The 23,734-nt window shown below is 42.3% G+C and overlaps 3 protein-coding genes across 5 annotated transcripts; all 3 read left to right on the forward strand.

Annotated features, from left to right (window-relative positions):
- Positions 1-998: 998 nt before the first annotated feature.
- On the forward strand, positions 999-4,669 carry atp5po (ATP synthase peripheral stalk subunit OSCP). Its single transcript, XM_088294441.1, has 7 exons — positions 999-1,116; positions 1,394-1,444; positions 1,533-1,643; positions 1,729-1,858; positions 2,021-2,133; positions 2,243-2,329; positions 4,399-4,669. Exons 1-7 carry the CDS (start codon positions 1,015-1,017, stop codon positions 4,507-4,509), a joined length of 705 nt encoding a protein of 234 aa, XP_088150567.1. The 5' UTR covers positions 999-1,014; the 3' UTR covers positions 4,510-4,669.
- Positions 4,670-5,132: 463 nt separating this feature from the next.
- LOC148338434 (UPF0461 protein C5orf24 homolog) lies at positions 5,133-7,061 on the forward strand. Its single transcript, XM_088294442.1, has 2 exons — positions 5,133-5,363; positions 5,601-7,061. Exon 2 carries the CDS (start codon positions 5,604-5,606, stop codon positions 6,264-6,266), a length of 663 nt encoding a protein of 220 aa, XP_088150568.1. The 5' UTR covers positions 5,133-5,363; positions 5,601-5,603; the 3' UTR covers positions 6,267-7,061.
- A 220-nt stretch (positions 7,062-7,281) lies between these two features.
- LOC148338435 (histone-lysine N-methyltransferase, H3 lysine-36 specific-like) lies at positions 7,282-23,636 on the forward strand. Of its 3 annotated transcripts, XM_088294176.1 has the most exons (24): positions 7,282-7,373; positions 8,096-8,253; positions 9,827-10,596; positions 12,027-12,162; positions 12,257-12,429; positions 13,339-15,061; positions 15,142-15,266; positions 15,717-15,948; positions 16,019-16,116; positions 16,682-16,774; positions 16,850-17,038; positions 17,135-17,227; positions 17,532-17,655; positions 17,750-17,947; positions 18,765-18,944; positions 19,154-19,310; positions 19,432-19,637; positions 19,728-19,840; positions 19,917-20,186; positions 20,275-20,391; positions 20,551-20,692; positions 20,772-20,878; positions 21,732-21,930; positions 22,450-23,636. In XM_088294176.1, exons 3-24 carry the CDS (start codon positions 9,844-9,846, stop codon positions 23,202-23,204), a joined length of 6,183 nt encoding a protein of 2,060 aa, XP_088150302.1. In that variant the 5' UTR covers positions 7,282-7,373; positions 8,096-8,253; positions 9,827-9,843; the 3' UTR covers positions 23,205-23,636. The 3 variants fall into 3 exon arrangements, with proteins under 3 accessions (XP_088150302.1, XP_088150301.1, XP_088150303.1); XM_088294175.1 differs by lacking the exon at positions 7,282-7,373 and having other exon boundaries at positions 7,818-8,253; XM_088294177.1 differs by lacking the exon at positions 7,282-7,373 and having other exon boundaries at positions 7,818-8,253; positions 16,025-16,116.
- The last annotated feature ends 98 nt before the right edge of the window (positions 23,637-23,734 follow it).

Here is a 23,734-nt window from a genome sequence, read left to right on the forward strand (position 1 = left end):
ATCTAGTATTTTTTTTTTATGTTACGATGCTTGCTAACAATGTTAATTTGGATAAAGAAGCTCAAGTTCTAAATTTGTATAATATTGAAAGGGCGGATTGGTCTTGTTTTAAATCACACTGAAGGAGCAGCCTAGGTAAGTATTTTCTTAGCAGTTATGGTTTGTATAGTCTTGATGCTGTCGGTTATGATTTGCTCTTGATATGGGGGAAAATAAAGATGGCAATTTGAAAAAACAAAAGTCTCAAGCATTTGTTTGTCTGCGTATGGTAATTTATAAATAGAGGCATTAATATACTTTATTTCATGTAAGGCTGGATGGACGTATAAATAAAGCAACTATGAGGGAGAGAAGAAAGGAAAGGTTGGTGCCGGTGCTGAGCTGATGGGCTAGGCATGATAAATTTCAGTTCATATGTTTTCAAACAGTTTCATCCACACATTTATAAAAGAAGCACACTTTTTGAAGAAATGTGACTCGCCCCTCATCTGTTGAACATTTTTGTTTTGAGCCACATTGGTGTGGATTGGTTTGAAGGGAATTTAGAATATATACTGTCTTTCTTGAACAACTGATGTGCATTTTTGCTGGAATAAGCATTGATTGACTAGTAAGTTGATATTGGATTTATTTTATTGGACTTTTATCATAAAATCAATAGACCGCGGGAACACAAAAAGTGACTTTTGAATACAGATATATAAAATATTGATTCAGTCCACCCGAAACATTTCCTAGATAGAATAAAGTCAGCAAACTCCTAGTTAACAGCATAAACGATTATCTCTGGTTAAATTCATCATAAATGAGGAATGGTGATGATAGTGTCGTTCGCCACGAGTCTTGGACAGCTTGTGGGAAGAGACTCAATAAACACAACAAATTTGAAGTTTACAAAGTATATTAATAGGACTGTAATTATGTTGGAACTCCGAAGAATAATATGACGTATGTAATATTTATATTTCTTTGTGCATCGAATGGCCACACTCGAGTTAAAGGACTACAACTCCCATGGATCAACGAGTCATCATCACTTCATTGCACATGCGCAGTCTATGCTTCCAGTCTGGACAGCTGGAGGAGAAAATGGCAGCACTCATGCTAGGACAGCAGGTAAGATGTTCAATGATTTTGAACATTTTTATTAGTTTTACTAGGGTTTAAACTCCATATTAATGTGTTTACGAGTCGTCATGACGTACTATAAACTTAATGAAGACCCGTTATTGATTTTGATCGGCACGAATATTTACACGCGGCTTTGCACTTGAATGACTGCTAAAGTGCTAGCCTACCCGTTAGCTACAATGGACAGTATGAGTGTTAATTTTAATACGCTTACGTTCTCGATCTCGTTCATGTTAAAGTTTTGCTCCTTGTGTTTGTGCAGGCCCGCCAGTTTAGCACATCAGCCATTCGGCCCGCAGCCAAACTGGTCAAGGTAAAAATTATAAAACATGTAGCGTGGCCGACCTTACTACGAAAATAGGATTGTGTGTGTTTTTTTATAATGTTGAATTTCCTTCAAGCCACCCATCCAGGTTTATGGTGTGGAGGGTCGCTACGCTACTGCTCTGTTCTCAGCTGCCAGTAAGCAGAAGAAACTGGACCAAGTGGAGCAGGAGATGGGTAAAGTGAATGTAAGTGTAGTGTTTTGTAAGTCCAAGCCATTTTGGAAAATTGCAAAGTTGATTTACTTTTCTGGTATATTGCTTTACCCCAAAGGCCCTCATCAAGGACCCCAAAATTTCTAGTATTGTCATGAACCCCCATGTGAAGCGCAGCCTCAAGCAGAAGACCTTCCATGATGCCCTTGCAAAGGCAAAAGTCTCCCCTATCACAGTGAACCTCATCAGTGAGTTGTCACTTGAAGCTAATTTCGGAATATCATACATGTTTTACCGCTGGTGAGAAATACAATATCAGAGTATGTTTGCTTAGTGTTGCATGCCGGACTTGTATCTTTAGAGCTTTGGGTAAAAATGTACTTGTGTTGATGTATTTCTGGTTTCTCCAGATGTTCTGTCTGACAATGGTCGTCTGACTCTAACTGGTGATGTCATCGCTGCTTTTGGCAAGATGATGAGTGCACACCGTGGGGAGGTGATCTGCATGGTAACCACTGCTCAGGTAGGTCGCACAAATGTTTCTGCCTATCCTATTTATCATTTTCATGTTGTCCATTAGTATTTACTTTATCTATGCATGCATGCACCCAATCAATATATATTGATTACAGCCATTGGATCCAGCTAATCTCGCTGAGCTGAAAGTTGCACTTAATGGATTCCTTCAGAAGGGTGAAACTATCAAGTTGGAAACCAAGGTATGATTTTTGTTAACATTTCATTTTCTTTTCATCTTTTCTGTTCATCAGTGGTAGGTGTATCATAAGATTTGCTTTTCAGACAGTATTGTATTTAATTATATTGCACTCTATTAATAGATGAAACCATACATATACCATAAACACTTGAATAGCATTTCAAACACTCTTCAAAACGTTGCAGTGTAGGAAACCGTGAACAGCTAAGCATGTGCATCGAGCATTTACAATACCTATATCTGTGCAGTGTTCCCTCACTGCTTAGCAGTTCAGTTGTTGCGGTTTTACTCTATTACGGGTTTTCATTTGTGACCATCACATCACTTTTTTTTTTTTGCCATTTTTCTTTCGTCCAAGCCAGACCAGCCAAAAAAAAAAAGCTTTTTTGGCTCGTAATTACTTTCCTAAAAACCCAGAACATGGACATTAGACATCTCGTCACCCCCAATACAACGTTCCCTCAACGTGGGTGCATTCTGGTTTGGAAATTAGCTTTGCGCGCATTGCTCTCCTCAGACCGTTAGCAAACTCTGAACGTTTAAATGTGCTGTTCAGTTATCCACAGAGGTGGCTATCGTCAGACGTTGAACTTCTATCAGTATTTTAGGCCGGCTCAGACCCTCTTCGGCGACAGCCGAACGTCATAGAAAATGGACTCACAGCGAATACGTCGCACACAGTTTCCGCTTACCTGACATGCAGTCAAATACAGAGAAAAAATAAGTGTTGTATACCTTTCACTCCTACAGACCTCAATGACATGTCTCAAATTGTTTTTATTTCACCAATCACTGTGGTTTGCGTGTGTGAGTGTCTGTTTTTATTAAAAAAAAATTCTTTATTTGATGAGCAGTCATTGACTTGTGCAGTGCCCGTGTGTGACGTGAAAATTATGTTCTCGATGACAATTAGCTGTCACCAACAAAGAACGGACGGGGTCCTCGTGGATTGGCCTGAAATACCTTCAGTCTGGTGGAATGACCACCCCTGGTTATTCAGATTGCCCCAAAAAATAGAGCCCAATTCAAGGAAAGCAAACAACTGCTGCAGCTGCTTTCAGAAATTGGATCGGAGTGCGCTCTACCTCTGCCAGCACACAAAGATGACAAAGCGGCCACTTAATAACAATGTTAATTTTTCGTTTTAGCTTAAAAAAGCCTATCTTAACCAGAATCCTGTGTTGCTTTGTTGCCAACGGTACAATCCTCGTGAATTAATGCGTCTTGTAAATCCTTGCAGAAACCAAAACCAAGTTGCCATAACTGCGGTTCTCAACTGCCGGTGGAAGTTGCTTTTTCGTCTGCTTTAGAAGAGAGAGAGACATTGACAAAGAAGAAGTTGAAGTCATGGCGACTTGGTTTTGGTTTACACAAGGATTTCCAAATCACATTTATCTCTCAGGATTGTACCTCAAGCAACAATGTGATTTGAGATTCTGGTTAACAAAAAACATTTTAAGAGAAATGTATATACGAATATTTCGTCATCCTCATATACCGTCTGCGGCAGAGCTTGCTCCACTCATTAATTTCTGCACGCAGACGACAATCGGCAGCCGCTATTGTTAATTTAGCATTTAAAAGTAAAATGTATTCAGTGTAACAAGTGTTTAGACAGTTGGGAAGGGTAGGGGATTCGTAAAGGAGGTATTATTTCGGGTGTGTAAGAAATGGGTAGAAGTAACTTTTTATTTCAAAGAGGTTGGAGACCCCTGCTGAAAACAGTATTTAGCCCCAGACTTATTTTTTTGCGTCATGTTTCAGGAAATCACAAATGGGCACTTTTTTTTAATAACTAACAGTGGGCATGTTCCTTTAAAAAAAAATCTGTGAATTTGCAAATGCCACACTGATGATGTGTTGGGACGTCCACTGATTTCTCAAATTACTTAAAGATGTATGTCATTGTTAATGCCCTTTTATTTGATATTTTCATTAAGAAAAAAAAATCTCCCATTTCAGGACTCATTTTGATTTATTGTAATTCTGTATGATCTACAATTGTACCATTAGCATTGTGCAATAGCCGTAATAAAATGTATGTGACTTTAAATGCATTCTTCTTTCCAGTCCGATCCCTCAATCCTGGGCGGCATGATCGTCAGTATCGGGGACAAGTACGTGGACATGTCCACAAAGACAAAGGTTCAGAAACTGACCAAGCTTATGAGAGAAACCTAAGTCCCGTGGACTTCATCTTGCATCTGTTTTGGAAATGACCATCAAGTGGACAAATGCTGATAAATGTAAATTGCTAGCTGTTTAGCATTGCAGTTGCTCCAGATCTCCAGTGTCTGTACTTCAATTCATTTTGGATGTTAATAAAACCTCTCAATAATAATACACTTGTGCATAATTATTTTTCAATTGTAAGTCCACTGATTGGCAACATTATAACAGCCTGCAGAAACCCCGAAAAGGGACAATTATGTCCGCTGATTGGCGACATTATAACAGCCTGCAGAAACCCCGAAAAGGGACAATTATGTCCGCTGATTGGCGACATTATAACAGCCTGCAGAAACCCCGAAAAGGGACAATTATATCCGGTTTATTTGTTATGCTTGATGTATTATTGTGGTTGTTTTATAACGCACTGACTGCATCATTCTGAATGCCAAAACAATGCTATTCCACATTTACTTTGCCTCGTTTTAGCATGGTATGTATTGTGACAAGGTCTTTACAAAAATGTATTTTCTGTGTAATTTGATAATGAAACAACCCCCGCAAAAAAAGGATTTAAAATGTACAACAGTTGGGACTTTGCTTGTTTGCGTCACCGTTTCATTCAAATGACGTTCTTCCCGGAAGTACGACATCGTACGGTTTGCGCATGCGCGGTTATTCCATCTTGCTACATGATTTTTTTTTTTTCAGGCGAAAATGGCTTCCTGTCTGATCTCGGCTACTGTCTGAAGGATTAAAAAAATCGCAGCTTTTGCTCGCTTTTACTTGCGGACACCTGGTCGCAGACATGATCGTTGTTAACTTTACTATATTAACATTTTGCTGTGTGTCATCACGAAACTGAGGTAGGTGATTCCACCCCACCCCCCACCGCCTCCTACCCAAATCTAGGTTAACATTTCTTTAGTTTAGAGAACTACGTTCCTTGTATATGCATGCTACTCCTCATTGACTAGTGGAGAATAACGTGTTGTCGTGTACAGCGTTAAAATTCGGTGTGATCCCGGTACTTCTATGGTTGAGTGTATAACATCAGTTACTGTGTTATTTTGGCGCCCCCACCCCTCTTCACCCCCCAACAGAAAATGATGCATCAAGTGACCTGTAGCAGCGGCAGTGACTTCTGTATGAGTGGACCCGCAGAGGATTGCCACCCAGCAAGCCGTTTTGATTTATGCAGCCTCCAATCTAACAAGTTCTACCCCTGCTCACCAACAAACTCTGGCTTGCACCTGTCTTTTGCAGGCTTGGCTCCATTGCCACAGAACATGCACAAGGTGATGGCGGGTCCGACGCAGGAGACCCAGAATCCTTTTCAGCTTCAGCCACTGACAGTCAATAGCGGGGAGGTTTCCGGGCCTGACAGCGGCAAAAAAAATACAGGCAAAGTGAAGTCTGGGAGGAGAGGTAGACCATTGGGGACCACCAAGTTAGCTGGTTACCGCACAAGTACTGGGCGTCCACCTGGGACCACAAGAGCTGCTGGTTTTAAAACCAGCCCCGGGAGGCCCCTCGGTACCACCAAAGCAGCCGGCTATAAGGTGAGCCCCGGCAGGCCCCCCGGTAGCGTCAAGAGTCCTGCGAGGCTCAAGGAGCAAGAAAGTGGTGTTGATGCTACCAAGAAACTCGACTTCAGTCCGCCGAAACTGGACTTCACTGGCTGTGATCTTCCACTGCTTGCCTATGCCATGATAGAGAAGAGAAACTTGTGCGAGCCTCTCGTTAAAGCGGATGAAAACAGTTCATAACATTGGAGAATGAAAAAAATGGTGACACTCAACTTCCTGACTCTATTTTAATGTACAGTCTAATCTATGTCAACAATTTCTCTTTTACCAAGATACACTTGGGAGGGAAGCATGCATGTTATCATGTTAGTGTTAAAAAGTGAGTCTTTTGTCATAATGTGATGCCTCCTTCAAAACATAGAACCAGTATCTTGTACAATTTTCTATATTAGTATTTTGTGATAAACAGCCAGTTATACCACCACCACTTGAGCTTAGGTAGATGTCTTATCCACTTCAAATATAGTTTTTTTTTTTTTGTAAATACCATTTTTTTTGTTACAGCTGGTTCAAGTGTTAATACTGTTGTTTATGATGCATGTACAGGATCGTAAACCAAAACAAACTGGCACTAAAGGAGGTTCATGGATAATTATGTACTCATACCTTCTGCCATCCTGACAGAAGGCATTTAATTGCCCGGCCTGTCACTATATGTTGCTGACAAATAGTTGAGCAAAGATACACAATTTCTAGTATATCATTTTTGGACCAATTAAGTACAATTAGTCGCTTTCCTGTGACTCACCTGATTATTGCTCATGGCACAGGTTGGGAATTACTGTATAAACTACTGGAGGTTACTTGCTATTAATACATTGTAGTTGGGAGTGCTATTTTTACCATTTTTGTCTGACTGAAGGTTTTAAACACCCTCACATATTTTTAACTATATCTTGTAACCGTATTATGTATAAATCCACAGCATGTTGTTACAATTTGTTGAAAAACAAAAATAAAATTGTTATGCTCATGGCTTATTGTTAAATCGAAGGCGTTATTCCGTCGATGCACACCAGAGGGCCCCCGTCTCTAAATACAACAATTAACCTAAAATTACACATTAGTTAACATTCTGTTCAATTAATTGGCGATACATTTATAACAACCTGTAATAGCTCACATGATGTGCTTACAGCTTGGGGTGTAATAAAGGGTGACATTGTGTGTTTAAACGGTGCTGTGGCGGGGAGAGTGAACAAGTACTTGTGTTTCCAGATGATTCTTCTCCGAAACCGTGACTAAAATTGGCAGCGTTTTGGTGTAAAACCTCAAATCTAATACGAGGTAAGTACATGTGCTGTCAGGGCGGTGTGTACAAGCCTCTCTTTGTCTCATCTTGTGGCCCGCAGTCTTGTTGTACTGCAAAGTTGGAAGCGGCGCCCACGGGCCTGTGCGAGCAAGTCAAAATCAACAGCAATGTGAACAGCTTTATCGGTGGATAAATTTAGCTTTTGTGTTTACAGTCGTTTCCCTTCAACGCATTTTGCCCAAACGGCCTCGCTCCTCGTCCCGTCGGAGTGAGAAAGCAACATGGCCGCCGCTGTTTGTAACACTGTACTGTATTCAACGCACACGGGCCCCGCGCTGTGGGAACACGCGTTGGGTTAAATGGCCATTCATAAATTCGTTTATTGACTCATATGCATGCTTTGTGTCCTAATAGTCAACCTTATGCGCGTGCGCAATGCACCCGTGTCTGTGTGTTTGTGTGTGTGTGCGCGCGCGCGCGTTTCGGGAGGTTTGGGTGTCACGGCCTGTGTTGCAAGCAGACTGACGGACTGACTGGGGGGTTGGGTGGCGGTGCCGATTGGCTGCAGCTCACCAACACACTCGCTCGCTCTCTGGGCTTGTTTTAACACAAACCGGAGGCCAACCAGGCGAGGATCATGTAGTCAATAAGCTAGCAGGAGTGCCAGAGGGGGGACCGCCGTTGGCTCGCTGACACGAGCTGGTCGTTATGGAGCTCGCTTTGTGTTTCTCAGAAGTGCTACTTTGTGTTTCTACAGTGGCAGTTCGCGGAGAGGGCCGGCGCAGAGAATGAGCGCCTTGCCTCGGCCTACTCGGGGACCGCTGCTGGGATTGTGCACATCTGTGCACTAACACTTGCTTTGTGCCTCATAATCACGCATCCGTTGTTGGTTTCGTAGTGACCGACCAGCACATGGTGAGTTTTTCTCCCCCTTTCCACACGTGCTTGATTTTCCCGAGTTGTTTGTTGCTTCCCATGTCTGCTTTCCCATATATGTGTTTGTGTGCTGGTTCAGTGTCACCACCTCCTTCCTGCACAGCCTCCTCCATTGACTCCTCCGCCATAGCAGTGGACCTCAGCAGTCAATCCAAGTAGCTTTACTGTGCTGGGTTTTTTATGAATGAAATGTGTCACGCACAAGTTAGGTTTTGTTGTGACCCGCCTCCTGTATTGAGGCCATGTAATGACAACTTGTCTCAAAATCAGGAACGGGGAAAACACTTTACAGTTGAATATTTAGCAAGTTCCCTGACATCTATGTTGAAACACATGTATTATTTTTAGATAATCTAAATATCACTACCTGTTCTTTACTGTTTTTCCTCATTAGGGTCACCGTTGTGCGGGAGCCGAAACTAATTGACTTAGGACGAGATCTCAGATGCACCCAATCACTTGGCACGAATAGACAAATAATTTCTACACACATTTAGACCTGCGTACAATTTCAATCAGCACGAATGCTTTTGGATAGGGATGTTCGATTTGTCCCTTTTTGTGACTGATACCAGCATGAGTATTCGCTCTTTGATTACTCACCAATCCCATGTTCCAATTCCTTTTGCCTCAAGTATTGGAGGCTGGTATCGGTAGCCTTGATAAGTACCCGGTACTCTTAAACAAGCCCGATAGGATACGTGGTATTGGTACTCACCCATCCTTACTTTTGGAATATCGGATGAAGCTGGCCTGCTAAAATAGTCCTGCGAACACCACACAGGACGGCAGGAGACAAAATTCAAACCCAGAATCTCAGAACTGGGGCAGACGTGCTGTTCATATTCAGAATCCATTACTAGTCCCAGAAGGGCAGTTTGGTTTTACAGTCAGCCCATCTGTAGTACTAATCCAGTAAAGTAAAGGAAGAATATATCGTTACATCTCATAATTCTGCATTACATTGTGTACATTTTTCAAAACTAGCCCTAAAAGCGGACATGACTAAATGCATGAGCAATTTGATACAGCAATTATTAGGGTAGCTACACAAAACGTAGTAAGTAAGAGATAAAAATTGTAACTCCCTCGCATGCTAAGCACATGCTTAGTCTGTAAACAATTACAGCAGAGTTCAAGTTCTGGATAATATAATATATAAAATGCTATGACTAACGATATGTTCAATAAAGAAAAAAAAATCTTCCCAAGATCTTCAGATGGAGCCAAAACAAATTTAAGTGTTTATATAGCATAATAATTCAGACGGTTCAAGCTGTTGCTGTTGCTCTTGTCTCCAACCTACATTTCCTAAAAAGAATACCAATGATTGGTAATGTTATCAAATTTCACAATTAAAGAGTGAAGCTGATGATGTTTCATTTTACGACATTGATGACATTTACTTGCCCCCCTTCAGGCAACCGCGATTGCAATGAAAACAAGTTCTCCACCACTTCTCTCACTCTACATTATTATTGAGCTTGCTCTGACTGCACTTTTAGTGGAAATAAGAGCTAAAACTAACAACCCTTTGTTTTTTTATTGACAGGGCCGAGCCATGACAACATGAGTCAGTCATACAAACCGGCTTTCCGCTCAGCGTTTGGCTCCGCCAGCCAGCCGGAGCCGAGGCCGCGCAATGGCTTTGTGGGTGCTTCCTACAGAAGGCAGTGCGGCATGGCGAAGCTTGGCTCGGAGCAGCCATCGGCGTCCAACTGTTACAGCCCGCTGAAGACGCTGTGTGACTTTAACGCGGTGGTCAAGAAGGTTGACCACCAGGCTAGGAAGCTCTTGCGCCCTTCAAGCCCGGTCGGGGACGATGTGTTTGAGCCACCATCTGTCCTTCTGCCTCCCTTGCCGTGCAACGATAACACATCATTTGAATCTCTGCCACCCTTCAACAGAAATGGCTTCCCCCCTCACAGTCCGGACAGCCTAGAGTATTGTTCTCCCACCTCAAATGGCTACCTGCATTTTGGCACTACGTTGTTTGACAGTAGTGACACAAAGCAGCAGCAACACGACCATGTCGTGTACAAACAGAGCGAGGCCTTCAACCCTTATCACCAGACTTGGGAGCATGCTGTTACAGGCTCTCGCGCCTCAAACATTTCAGGCTCAGACATAAGGACATACAAACCTACTGTTTTTAACTTGATGTCTAAAACTATTTCGGAACTCAACCCCACTCTGAGTCCGAGCGCACTGCCAGACATCACCACGAGAGACGGGTGGAGCATGGACGAGGAATCGGAAAGTGATGGGGATCTTGCCTCTACGGATCCGAGGCTTATTTCACCATTTGGAAGCAACTCTGATGTGAGTTGCAAACACTGCAAATTATTTGTTTGGCACCTCAGGAAAACCTAGTCTTAGTGTCTAAGTCTTTCTTGGTTGTACTACGCCAGATTTTTGGGGGAATTCTGCCTCGAAGGCTGAATTTACACTGTGAGTCAAGTGACACAAGTTAGAATTTATTTTTTGCTCTCAAGTGGCACAGTTTGGAGACATGTTATGGCAGTGTAAAAAGAAAAAGGGATTTCACATCTGCAGATGAGAATTGAGCGTTTTCTAAAAACAACCCGCCGTATATCTAAAATACCGCTAAAGCATTGGCAATTGCATGCTAGATTAGAGTTGCGTCAATTATGAAATTTGAAAAGTGAAATCGCAGACTCGACATTGGAGGTTAGTCATTGACTGTTTAGTTTTCAGACACACACCATTATAGTTTTAGTTCACAGTGGTGTAGAAATGCACTGTATCATATTGTTGTACATATTTGGTCAAATATATTGACATGTGTCTCATGTCATTAGTTTGAGCCTAAAGAGGTGAAAGCAGTGTGTTAAGATTGATACCCAAAATATTTTAAACTACAATGAGTCTCTTAGCTGGGACTGAGCTGTGATCGGCCGACGGTCACCATGTCGGTCACGAGCAGCTCTTTTCTCCTGGGCTTGTTGTGGCGGTCAGCAGGCTGACAAAAGACAGGCAGACAGTCGCACTTAGTCCTCAGAACTTTGGAAGAAATTGACTAAAGGCAGACAGGAAAAACTAAGTCCAGAGTTCAGGTTTAAGCTGATCATAAATGAGTTTATCGAAACAAAACTCAGAGCGTGCTACTCTGTCTATAGAGTAGACGGCTGAAAAAAAAAAAAAAGGACAGAAAAATTAACTTTAATCCAAATGGTGTGCTATACCCACTACAAAGATGTGGTCAGCTTGTTTTACTATGCACAATTGTGACTATTAATCACTGCCATTGACGGCTATAGACGTCAAAGATTCCTTTTAACTGGACGGGCAGGGAATGAGTATATAGGGTGAAGTCAGAGAAGCAATTGTACTTAAATAGATCCCATACATACTTCTTTCTCAATATAGGCAACTCCGGTGATTCGTTTTGGAATCATTTTGTGAGAATATGATAACTGTACGAAAAATAAAAGGAAAGTGTTAACACAAATGATGATGGTACTGTAGAGAATCCCGGAAGACTATTTTGAATAGTGCATGAAAGTGTGGCAGGGAAGGCTGGGAAAGTGCATTGGTCTGAAAGAGGAAACTTGTATTTTGGATTTTATATTCAGTATGTTTTTTGTGACACTAGTCCTGGAACCTTTCTGACACAACTTGTCATACTTAACTCAGTAAACACAAATGTTTTTGATTATCGGAAGTGACATTTTCACCTGTTTCATGGATACATTTGAAATGATTGATTTGATTCTCTCTCATAATCCAAGAGTCCAAAAACAAGGCCTCCTCCATCAGTGCAACATGCAAAAGGCGACTTAGTGTGGGCAAAGTTCAACAGACGGCCCTGGTGGCCCTGCCGAGTTCTCTGCGACCCTCAGTTGGGCCTCCACACCAAGATGAAACGTAAGCTTTCCTTCAGAGTGGCCGACCGCAGATGCCATGATGATAATATAATGTTTTATCTTTAATCATATCGTTCCAATTTGTTTTGTTGAAGTGCCCAGTCCCCGCCCCTGTCGCATGTACTTCCTGGAGACGATTGGCAAGATGGTCGAGTGCGCCTGGGTCCCAGGGAACGCCATTTTACCTTTCAAAGGGGGCTATCAGTTTGATGACCTACCCATGCTGAGACCGAGAGGGAAGCAGAAGGAGAAAGACTACAAGTACATGGTAATACACAGTATTCAACTGTTGTTTTTCTGAAAATGCAGTAGTGTAGGTTTTAAACTCTTTTTTTTATAATGCGATTTCCCACCTATACACCAAGTAGAGAAAACACAAACCAACACGCTAACTGAACTGTCGCAATTGGTGGAAACATGACTCACGTCTTTTAGCAGCATAACAGGAAAAACCTACTGAACCGATTTCCACAACATTTTTGCCAGTGGGAATGGAAAGGACTGAAGGAAGACAGGCGACATAATCGATATATCATTTGTTCTGTACAAATTACAATTACAAAAATGAAAAAGTAACTGATCATTTTATTTGTTATTTTAACAAAAAAAACTGCATAAAACAAAATGGAAAATTCCCATCCATGCAAGGTTAAGAGAAAAGTCAGCACTAATTTCTACTTTGCTAGCTTTCTGTTTGTATATCCTGTAATGATTGTACTGACCTACTGTATATGGGAGCTGCACACACCTCTCACTGCACTGTCTCCATTGGGACCGCTCAAACAATTTGCCACGTAGCTGTAGATGAGTACAATCGTAATCAGCTCGTCTTAGCACAGCTTATCAGTGGAATTTTGCTTATCTGGAGAATAAGCTGTAGAGAGAAAAACTTGCTGGAAAAAAAAAATAGACCAACTGAACATAATTTTAAAAAAATTATTCCAGAGTGTAAATGGTTACATTTTATCTACGTTTCTTGACATATAAAATCAAACTCAGTTTTGTGGACTTTCTTTCCATATTCATATTTTTGATCTGATCTATTATCGAAGTATGACAAACCAGACCAGACGCCCCCCCTGCCTTCCCGCCTCTTATTGCGTCCTGTTATTTTTGTCTTTCTTTTTTTTTTTAAATGTCATATGTTGCCATCAAATCTTGTTTTTACTTTCTGCAGGTACCCAAAAGTTTGAAGTCAGCATGGGAAGTCAGTGTGACGGAAGCTGAACATTTACTCTCTGCGCGAGAATGGAACCCCAAGTGTTTGCCTGCCGTGTCTCTCAATGGAGAGGAGTCAGTCAACAGCCCACCTCAGGACACCCCCGCTTTCTATGACGATGGTCAACTCACATCCCCTAACACTATTCCCAGAAGCATTGAGCAACACGTTGCCAGAAACTCGGCAGGATCTCTGTCCAATCAGAGCAAAACTTACAAAAAGAAAAAGAAATGTCTGTCAGACATATTTGGGCATATCATCAGAGGGTCAACGGGATCATCGGTCTTCACAGAAACATTGGACCTTCGCACAACAAGCCAGCCACTGAAAAAAGAACCACAAGACTCACCTTTTACAGAGCTGGAAACGGTTCCTGTGTTACATTGTTCAAAACGCGTGACTGTGTCTCCAGTAAGGGAACAAGAAAAGCCCTTCACACAAGTAAAAACAATTTTCACAGAAACAGTCCAACATTCTGCAGAGTCACATAATCCTGCGAGCGCTTTTATGAACGTTTTGGACTGTGAAAATCTGAGATTGAAGCACGATGAAGAAACTTCGCACAGTCCAATCAAATATCTGCCTGTGAATCTTCTTGGGAGTGGTCGTCTCAAGACGACTGCCGTGGAAGCGGAGGATGGGTTTGAGCTCCAAAATTCATTGGCTGCAAGCCAAATGTCATCCCACTCTGATGATTGTCGTCTGAATGAACCAGGTGATACATCTCTGTTAAAATCGGAAACGTCCCCCTGTTGGGAATCAGTCACTGATGCGTCATCCTGTGTAAATCACAGCACTCCAAAGAAGCGGATAAGGAAGCCTGACAAGAAAAAAAATAGTGTTGGCACATTAATAAAGGATTCCTTGCCTCATCATATTCAAATTAAGACGGAGAATGTTAGCCCTGTGAGCTCATCATCGTCCTCCCCTTCCCCTTCTTCGACACTGTGTCCCATGGATGCTTTCCTGGATGTAAAGGAAGTCACGTTTAAGTCTCTTGTTGACAAGAACAGCGACTCCCAGGTGGCTACGTTTCGGACTGATTCTAATTATAAATTCAGTACTTTCCTCATGCTCCTCAAAGACATTCATGACACGAGAGCAAAGGAGGGCAGGCCCCTGGTTGTCCCACCACCGCCGCTGCTGATCAAAGAGGAGCCTTTAGTCGTTCCTTCAACGTCATGCGGTGATCAGCTGTGGGGTACTTCTGGCACTTTGAGACAAGAAATTAAAACGGAGATTGAAGAAACGAGAAAATTATCAACTGTGAAAACCAAGTGGAGGACTAAAGCTTTCATGTCAGCAGATACCTATCACTATAAAAATTCTCCGTTGCAATTTGAGAATTCTGACAAGCAACGGCGAAAACAGAGACTTCCCGCCAAACTGAAACTTCAGTTACCTGGCCTTTCCGCCAACATGGCCGATTTGGCTTTCGGCAGGGAATTTGTCAGTGGCCACGCCGATTTAGCGGAATCTAATCATCCCATTCCCTGCGATCCTGCTGCCGCTTACTTTGACAAGAGTTCTGAATCTCCTATTGCCCCAAAGAAGCGCTGGCAGATGCTTGAGGAGAACGAAACAAACGGATCATACTCTATGAGAGCATCTCCAGACGTTCTCTTGGAATCTGAGAGGCTGCTAGACAATAACTCGTTCTCAGAGGAAGGCAGCGCAGCCGGTAAGTCAAGAACTACTACTCAGTTTGGCCACACGGTTGGTTAAAATTGACTCCAAGAGGGTTTTTGTGTGTTCACGCAGGTCATTCAGAGAACAAACGTCTCCGGAAACCAACTAAAAGACTCCTGGAGTCCATGGAGGAATATGAACAAATATTCGCCACAAAAAAGAAGTCCCTGAAACACAGCTTAGATTTATCCGCTACGGTAATATGGTCGTTGCACTCCCATTCCATACACACCAATCATAACCACACAGGAAGTCTCCTTCCCCAGGTGCAAAAAAATGCTAATCTGAAGACATTTTCTCAAACAATCATTGAAAAAAATGTTAAAATGTCCAAAAGAGAGACTTCAGTATCTGTTTGTTTGTGATTCATTGAAGGAATTTATGCTGCCATTAAATAAATGAGAACTAAATGAACTCACTTAAAAAAAAAACAACCTCTGGAGTGCCAGCGAGTTTCGAGCATTCTGCCTGATCTCTCAAGGCCTCTCCAATTATTGTGTTTACTGCTCTCTACGTAAAAAGAAACTACCAAATGAAAGCCGATTAAGACAACTGTAAATCAGCCTGCATTGTTTGGTTTAGAGTCTATTCTCCGCGGTAGTCAAACATTAAAGGTCGTATTGATAAATTGTATCTGTGCCTCTCAGGTTCATAGTGATACCAGTGAAAATGTGTCGCCGGTCCTGGATCTCAGCATCACATCTGAGGCACTTGCCTCACCATCAGTCTCCATAGTGCCCTCTATATCTCCATTTACAGAGGCTCATGATCAATCTCAGGATCATTGCCCCCCTGACGGGCTCCCCACCTCCCCAGCACCAACTCAACCCTCTCATGATGCAATCACAGCCGAAGAAGCTGATCTACCTCCGAATTCTGGTGTTGTAGTGTTTTAACAATCCCATGTGTCATTCCGGGACATTACGTGATAATATCTTTCTGCTCCTAGTTACAGATTTAACACCAGAAAGGAAAAAGCCTCGGAAGCTGTCTCATAATGTTTTGGATTGTACCATTGAAGAAGTGTCGGTCACTCCAAAGAAGGTGGTAAGTAATGAGCGGCTCTTCTTTGTGCATTCATAGACTCATGAGGCACAGGTCTTAACGACAAAGCCACTATTGGATTGTATCAGAAGTCTCTTCATTAAAAAAAAAAAAAAAAAGAAAAAGTGAAAGGTGGTAGTCTCTTGCGGTTGTGCAATGCTGTGGGCGATTGACCTGCAGTGGCCCCGATGTTTTTTTTAAATGGAACACACATTTGTCAACTTTTTTGTATTACAGAATAGAATTTAGATGGATAATTTTTAACTCATTCATTCCCAGGGACGCATTTTTACGTCTTTTAAGAATCCAATCCTTCAATCCCAAAAATGGATTTTTGGGCTTTTGCGTTTTTTTACGGGAGAGTAAAGGACTGTCTGAAAATTTGTGGCATTGGGTCTTTACAGGGGGTTCACTGTATTGTGTGCAAACAGCCAGTGCAACATAATATTTTTAAAAAATTATCGATAAGTTGTGTGATAGAGGATTATGTGACGATATTCCTTTGTCAAGTTCCTGGCTGATCATGTGTGTTGCATTTTTTTTTTAATTTTACTGCATTTTCACACAGGAGCCGAAGTACCCGCCAAAGGTTTTCTCTGAAGTAAAAGTGTTGGTCGAGAAAACTGTGGTACCTCAGAAGCTCAAACTTATGGAACACATGGTCAGTATTAGTCCCAGCGCCTACCAAAGTTATGATGTTTAAATAATATAGAATAAATACATTTGTTCTTAACAGCTTGCTCCTATAAAGAAAGAAGACAAACCTGTTCCCGATGCATCTTCCGCTCCTGTTACAACCACTCCACTCTCCGAAGATGAACATGTCAAGGATGTCACTCTGACCAAGTCCCCTGAGCGGGACAAGTTGATGCCCTGCAGCACCGAAGAGAAACACAACATGGACACTGAAACTCCCAAAGCTGAGGTGATCAATCTATCTTTCAGTCTGTTGAAAATAAAAACAAAAAGTGTCCATCTATTATTTGGCATAGATGATTTTTGATGATCATGATTTTTGTAGGTGTGTGATGCCAGTTTGATAGACAGTCCATCTTCCCAAGGGGATGTTAAGGGGAAAATAGGTGCTACGTCCTTTAAGGAGAATGTCTGCCAGGTGAGATGGTGCTTCTAAAATGTATGAACTTTAACCCAGGTAGTCCTCTCAATTTGTTTGGTATTTTTGTGTTCAGCCACTGCTCCACCAATGATTCATCAAAATGACTGTTGTGATGAAAAAAAACTAAGAAGTGGGTCATGCATGTGGTATTTTTTTGGAACATTATCAATCATACATGTGTTAAAAAAAAAAAACTTTGACAAATGCCTGTTGTGTATAGGAAAAGGGAGATACTCTACTTTACTGTGCTGTACTTGTAAGCGGAGGTGGTTGACCTTGATTTCTCGTTGCCTTTGTGTAGGTGTGTGAGAGGACAGGAGACCTTCTGGTATGTGACGGCCACTGTTATGGAGCCTTTCACCCACAGTGTATTGGTTTGTCTGCGGCTCCCAAGGGAAAATTTCACTGCCAACAGTGCACCTCCGGTGAGTGAGATTTCTGTCTATTTATGATGGCTACGACTGGTTTGTGTTGCCTTAAATGAACTGAAAGCACATTATTCCTTTGCTCCGATTTCAGGAATTCACACATGCTTTGTCTGTAAGAAGTCTGGTGGCGTGAAGCGATGTATAATCCCACTGTGTGGAAAGTTCTATCACACCGACTGTATCATGGCCTTTTCAGCCTCGCAGCGACATAACAAAAGCTTCCGCTGCCCCTTACACGTTTGTTTGTCATGTCACATCGCCAATCCTCTCAATGCTTGCAGCTCCAAAGGTAAGAAGCTTCATATATTATGTGTCTGGGGGATTTGTATTGGTAGACATTTCCACAATCTGTACTATCAGTTGCAAACTTTCCATGGGCAGGTTTTATAGGGAATTTAACAATTAATTAATAATTTACGGATTCTAAATAGTTTGATTCCGGCTGCGGCCTTTCTGTGTGGAGTTTGCATGTTCTCCCTGTGCCTGCGTGGGTTTTCGCCGGGTACTCTGGTTTCCGCCCACATTCCAAAAACATGCTTGGCAGGTTGATTGAACGCTCTAAATCAGGTGTGTGCAAACTGCGGCCCGGAGGCCACATGTGGCCCATTAAATGTTTTAATCCGGCCCGCCAAACTTGAAAAACATTAAATGAATAAACCTTGTTAATGTTTTATTTTCTAAATACTGTGGTGCGTCAAACACATATATTTTGTTGTAATGCTTTTGTTCACTTTCATTTAAAAATTTTTTTTTTTTTTCTCAGATGAGGTGAGGTTACCAAAACACTCCATCCATCTGCTCCTGGTCCGGCCCCTCTGTCAAATTTTAGAACCCTTTTTGGCCCGCTAATCAAAAAGTTTGCCCACCCCTGCTCTAAATTATCCATAGCTGTGATTGTGAGAAATATTGGGGAAAAAACCTCAGGCAATTTTTCATGCACAAAAAAAAACAAAACAGATGTTACTCTGGTGATTCACTCAAATGACTCATTATGTAAAGGTGCTGGGTTGAGCCCAATGTGCTGTATGTGTTTCCTTGACTAAAGCCAAGTACATTCTCACCGAAATGACAATAAATACATTGCACTTTCTTCTCATGCTCCGCAGGACGTTTGGCTCGCTGCGTGCGCTGCCCTGTGGCTTATCACGCTAATGACAACTGCATGGCAGCTGGCAGCGTGGTGCTGGCCAACAACGGTTTTCTCTGTCCAAACCACTTCACTCCTCGGAAGGGCTGCAAGAACCATGAGCACATCAATGTCAGCTGGTGCTTCGTGTGCTCGGAAGGTAAGTCCCCTTTTGAAATCTCCTTTTTATCGTTTATGGATGAACTTGAATTTGATTGTTGGGATTTGATCATGCAGTTTGTCGTTTTTGTTTAATATTCCTCGTCTCATAGTCGCAAATCAGAGTTACAAGCCTTTCGTCAACAAAAACCATCATGATAAATACAAGGCGTCATCCCAGTTTTGAATGCTTTTGCTATGATTTTGCAGGAGGCAGCCTGCTTTGCTGTGAAGCCTGCCCTGCTGCTTTTCACCAGGAATGTCTCAATATAGAGATGCCCCAAGGCAGCTGGTTCTGCAATGATTGCAAGGCAGGAAAAAGGCCGCGGATCAAAGACATACTGTGGGTCAAATGGGGACGTTACAGGTGAGGTTCTGCATTTGAATGTAAGTAGAAGAAAGAATTTTGTAATATGCTCGTAAACGTGTGATTCTCTTGTGCTGATTTTGTATTGCTAAAATGAGATCTAACTTTGAACTCTTTGTAGGTGGTGGCCTGCTGAAGTGTGTCTGGCCAAAGATGTCCCAAATAACATCCTACGGATGAAACACGAGGTCGGGGAGTTCCCGGTGCAGTTTTTTGGCTCCAAGGATTTTGTCTGGACTTACCAAGCACGTGTGTTCCCCTACATGGAGGGTGACACGCACAACATTGAGAAAATGGGCAAAGGGGCAGATGCCGTGTACAAAAAAGGTAATGCACTCTCGTGCATTTTGAATAATCATCTGGAAGGCAAGTTGTGTTGTTTGAATGTTATCAGCGAAGCGGTGTCTTTGTTTGTAGCCCTGATTGAAGCAGCGGAGAGATTCCGGAAGCTTCAAGCTGAAAAGGAAATGAGGCAGCTTCAGGAGGACAGAAAGATTCATAAAAAACCTCCTCCGTATAAACACATCAAGGTGATTTTTCTCAATGGGTGTTTTCCTTGTCACCAGCAGTTCGTTGTAAATAAAAGCACTTGTCTTGGCTTCTTAGGTCAACAAGCCGATTGGGAAGGTGCAGATCATCACGGCTGACCTGTCCGAGGTCCCACGCTGCAACTGTAAGGCGTCGGACGAGAACCCGTGCGGCGTGGATTCGGAGTGCATTAATCGCATGCTGCTGTATGAGTGCCATCCTCAAGTTTGCGCTGCAGGGGAGCGATGTCAGAATCAGACCTTCACGAAACGGCAGTACACCGTTGTTGAGATATTCAGAACACTATCGCGTGGCTGGGGCTTACGCAGTGTGTCCGACATCAAGAAGGTGGGTCCAAAATGTAGCGCCATAGCTCACATGTTGTGTTTGTTCTGGTCGCGCTTTTCACTTGATGTGCTGCTGTGGTTCGCCACAGGGAGCTTTTGTGAGTGAATATGTCGGGGAGGTGATTGACGAAGAAGAATGTCGGGCCCGAATCAAATATGCTCAGGAAAAAGACATTTTTAACTTCTACATGCTGACATTAGACAAGGTAAGATTCTGACTACTCCTTCGACTGTATTGCTTGATGGTATCCTGAGAACACAAATATTTTAAACGACACCAGCATGTAAACACTAATAAATGGAAAACGATGAACAAGTCATATTCGTGATAATGCATGTTTTATCGTTTTGGCTTTCAATCTCAGGACAGAATCATCGATGCGGGACCCAAAGGGAATCAGGCTCGCTTCATGAATCACAGCTGCCAGCCAAATTGTGAAACTCAGAAATGGACTGTGAATGGGGACACCCGCGTGGGACTGTTTGCTTTGCAAGACATCCCAAAAGGTTTGAGCGACAATCTGCGACACGTTGTGATACTTTGCGCGATACTGAGTAATGTACTGACAAAAAGTGTACTTTTTAGGTGTGGAGCTAACTTTCAACTACAACCTCGAGTGTCTTGGCAATGGCAAAACAGCCTGTAAATGTGGAGCACCCAACTGTAGCGGCTTCCTTGGTGTTCGACCCAAGGTAAAAATTCCAACTCTCTGATGCTGGTTGTCCTTGATTTAGGACCACGTATCTTCAGACTGTTGAACTTTGCCTTTCTTTGCCCTCTTTACTCTTGAATGTAGGATTTTGTCACAAAAATGTGTCTAAAAAAAAATCAAGTGTTTACTACAATGTTATTATTGTTAATGTAAGCAACAAACTAAATTGAACAAACATATTTGCCAAGTACATGAAAATAACTTTTTTTTTTGTTAATGCCATCTACCTGAAGCAGTGTTGTCTGTTTATGAAACTAATCAAGACAAACTACAATTAGGGCTGAAATATCCTTCCTTCTCATCTTTCTTTATTTCACACACAAGCCTTTATGTTTATTTTTTTGGTTCTGCCAGTCTTACGACAGCAGTAGGTTCCTGTATTACATCAAGGTCCGTTTCATAATGTGTTGACAATCTGATCTGGTGGGTAGCTAAAAAAAACTAAGTGGAGTAGAAGTGGAAGAAAAACCCTGCTATCACATGTCCTCTGATCAGAATGAGGCCTTGATGTGGATGAAAATCACACTCGAATGTTCTTTATAGCACAGTTACAAGTGACTAGATCAAATGTTTGGGTATTACAATTGAACACACGCACTTACTTTGCTACACAAGCTACGGTGAATCTTCCGTGGTGCATACCTTTGACACTGTGAAAAAAATCTCTCATCTCAGTCAGACAAGTAGTGTAAATCCAGTGTCTCCACAAATAACCACATAACCGTTAATGACCGATTGGGTATTAACAAAATATGGCCATGTATCCTTGACTACTAGCCTGGCAAGATGAACTTAATCGATGATGTGCGATATGGCTTTGCCTTCTTGTTCAGAACCAGCCTCCAGCTGAGAAAATGAAGGAAGGGAAGAGGAGAGGGGCCATGAAGAAGAAGACCAAGCAAGCGGTGACCAAAGAGAGGGAGGATGAGTGTTTCAGCTGCGGTGATGGGGGCCAGATCGTGTCATGTAAGAAGCCCGGTTGCCCGAAGGTCTACCACGCTGACTGTCTCAACCTGGCCAAGAGACCTGCAGGCAAGTAGTGTCTTACGCCGTCAAGTGAGTTGGCTGTCATGAAGTTGGCTGTATTGTGTAAACGATACAAAAGAGAATGTAAAGACGTGAACAGTTTTTTTTTTTTTCCTCTGGACTGTAGCTAAGGGCTGAATGTTTGTTGAATGTCTCAATATTGCAATCGCAATTTAACGTGATTTTTTTTTTCCAGGTCCTCTTTCCATGTATTTTTTCAAACAAATTCAAGTAATGAATGAATCTATTGCAATAAAAAAGATCAGATTTGTTGTATATACATGTTTTGGTTTCATAGGCTGGGTTAACCTTAAAGTAAAGGCAATTGAACATGAATTAATATGAAAAGACCGTTAATTTATGTACTTCAATTGGAGTCGTCTATGTGACCAACTCCTGCAGTTTAGTGCATCATTGGCTAGTATCGACATCCTCCTAGAGTACCCGATACTCGTATCCCTTATGTGTAATTTTGGCACCCATCCCAAAAAAATGACTAATAAATGACCATGATGTAATTTCCAGGTCGATGGGAGTGTCCGTGGCACCAGTGTGACATCTGCGGTATAGAAGCGGCTTCTTTCTGTGAGATGTGCCCCAGCTCATTCTGCAAAGCGCATCTCGATGGCATGCTCTTCATCTCCAAGCTGGATGGCAAGCTGTCCTGCAGTGAACACGACCCCTGCGGGCCCGACCCCCTGGAACCAGGCGAGATTCGCGAATACGTGCCCGACGCGACCACCTCAAAGCCAATTGCTGCACCACCTACTTCTTCTGTAGTTTCGGGATCTGATGGTTCTTTACCCGCCACCTCGGACGGCGGTCAGGCTGGCTCAGCAACTTGCAAGCCTCCTCCTCCACCTCGTCTCTACATAAATACAAAGACAGCTACCTCAAGTTTCATCCCCTCCAGCGGGTCTTACCTCACAGACAAATCTGAAGAGAAAGCGTTTTCCAGCCCAACGTCCTCCACAGGTCAGAGCGAGGATGGCGAGATGGAGGAAGGGGATGTGTATGGAGTAGAGGTAGACCTGGACGACGACGACATCAATGATGATGATGATGACGACGACGATGATGATGATGACGATGATGATGCCGAAGATGATGATGATGAAGCAGATGACGACGTTGGAGAGATAGAGTTAGTGTACGGAGGCAATCTAGAGGAGGAGGAGCCACACTTTTATGGCAATTGGGGTGATTATGTAGACGAAGATGCTGGCAATGAAGACGTCGAGGGGGATGATGAGGGCAGAAGCGAAGACGATGACAAGTGACCCTTAAAGTGATCTACTGTACTCAAATGTGACATTGCGTTCTCCCTGGTACAACATTGCCTTATCTCGGACAGCTGCACTGACTGGGATTCATATCGGTGCTAAGGCCTGAGGGGCACATTCACTCAGTTTCTTTTACTTCTGTTGATATCTGTTTGTTTGTGTCTGGTGCATTTAGCTTCAGTTGTGCATTCTATCACACATTGTTTACATCTGACCTTTTTTAAAGACTTTTCTTGAGTATAAAAAGTAAGATTTTTTTTATCTGACAAAACTGTAATCACAAGGGCATTTTTGTTGTTGCCATCTTTAACAATGTTTTCTAAAGAAAAAGAAAAAAAACAAGCGTGGTCATTGGAATGTTCTCACGTCATTGTTTTCATGTTATACTTTGACCCATTTGAAAAAAATAAACACACTGGAGTCATTGCATACTGAGACAAGCATCTTTTATAAGTAACAAAATTTTTACAAGTTACAACATTTAAATATTTTTTCTTATACAATACCCAATCACAATAAATACATTG

The sequence above is a fragment of the Idiotropiscis lumnitzeri genome, chromosome 4 (assembly GCF_059441095.1).
Source record: "Idiotropiscis lumnitzeri isolate Australia: NSW breed Sydney's pygmy pipehorse chromosome 4, RoL_Ilum_1.0, whole genome shotgun sequence".
Taxonomy (NCBI): Eukaryota; Metazoa; Chordata; class Actinopteri; order Syngnathiformes; family Syngnathidae; genus Idiotropiscis; species Idiotropiscis lumnitzeri.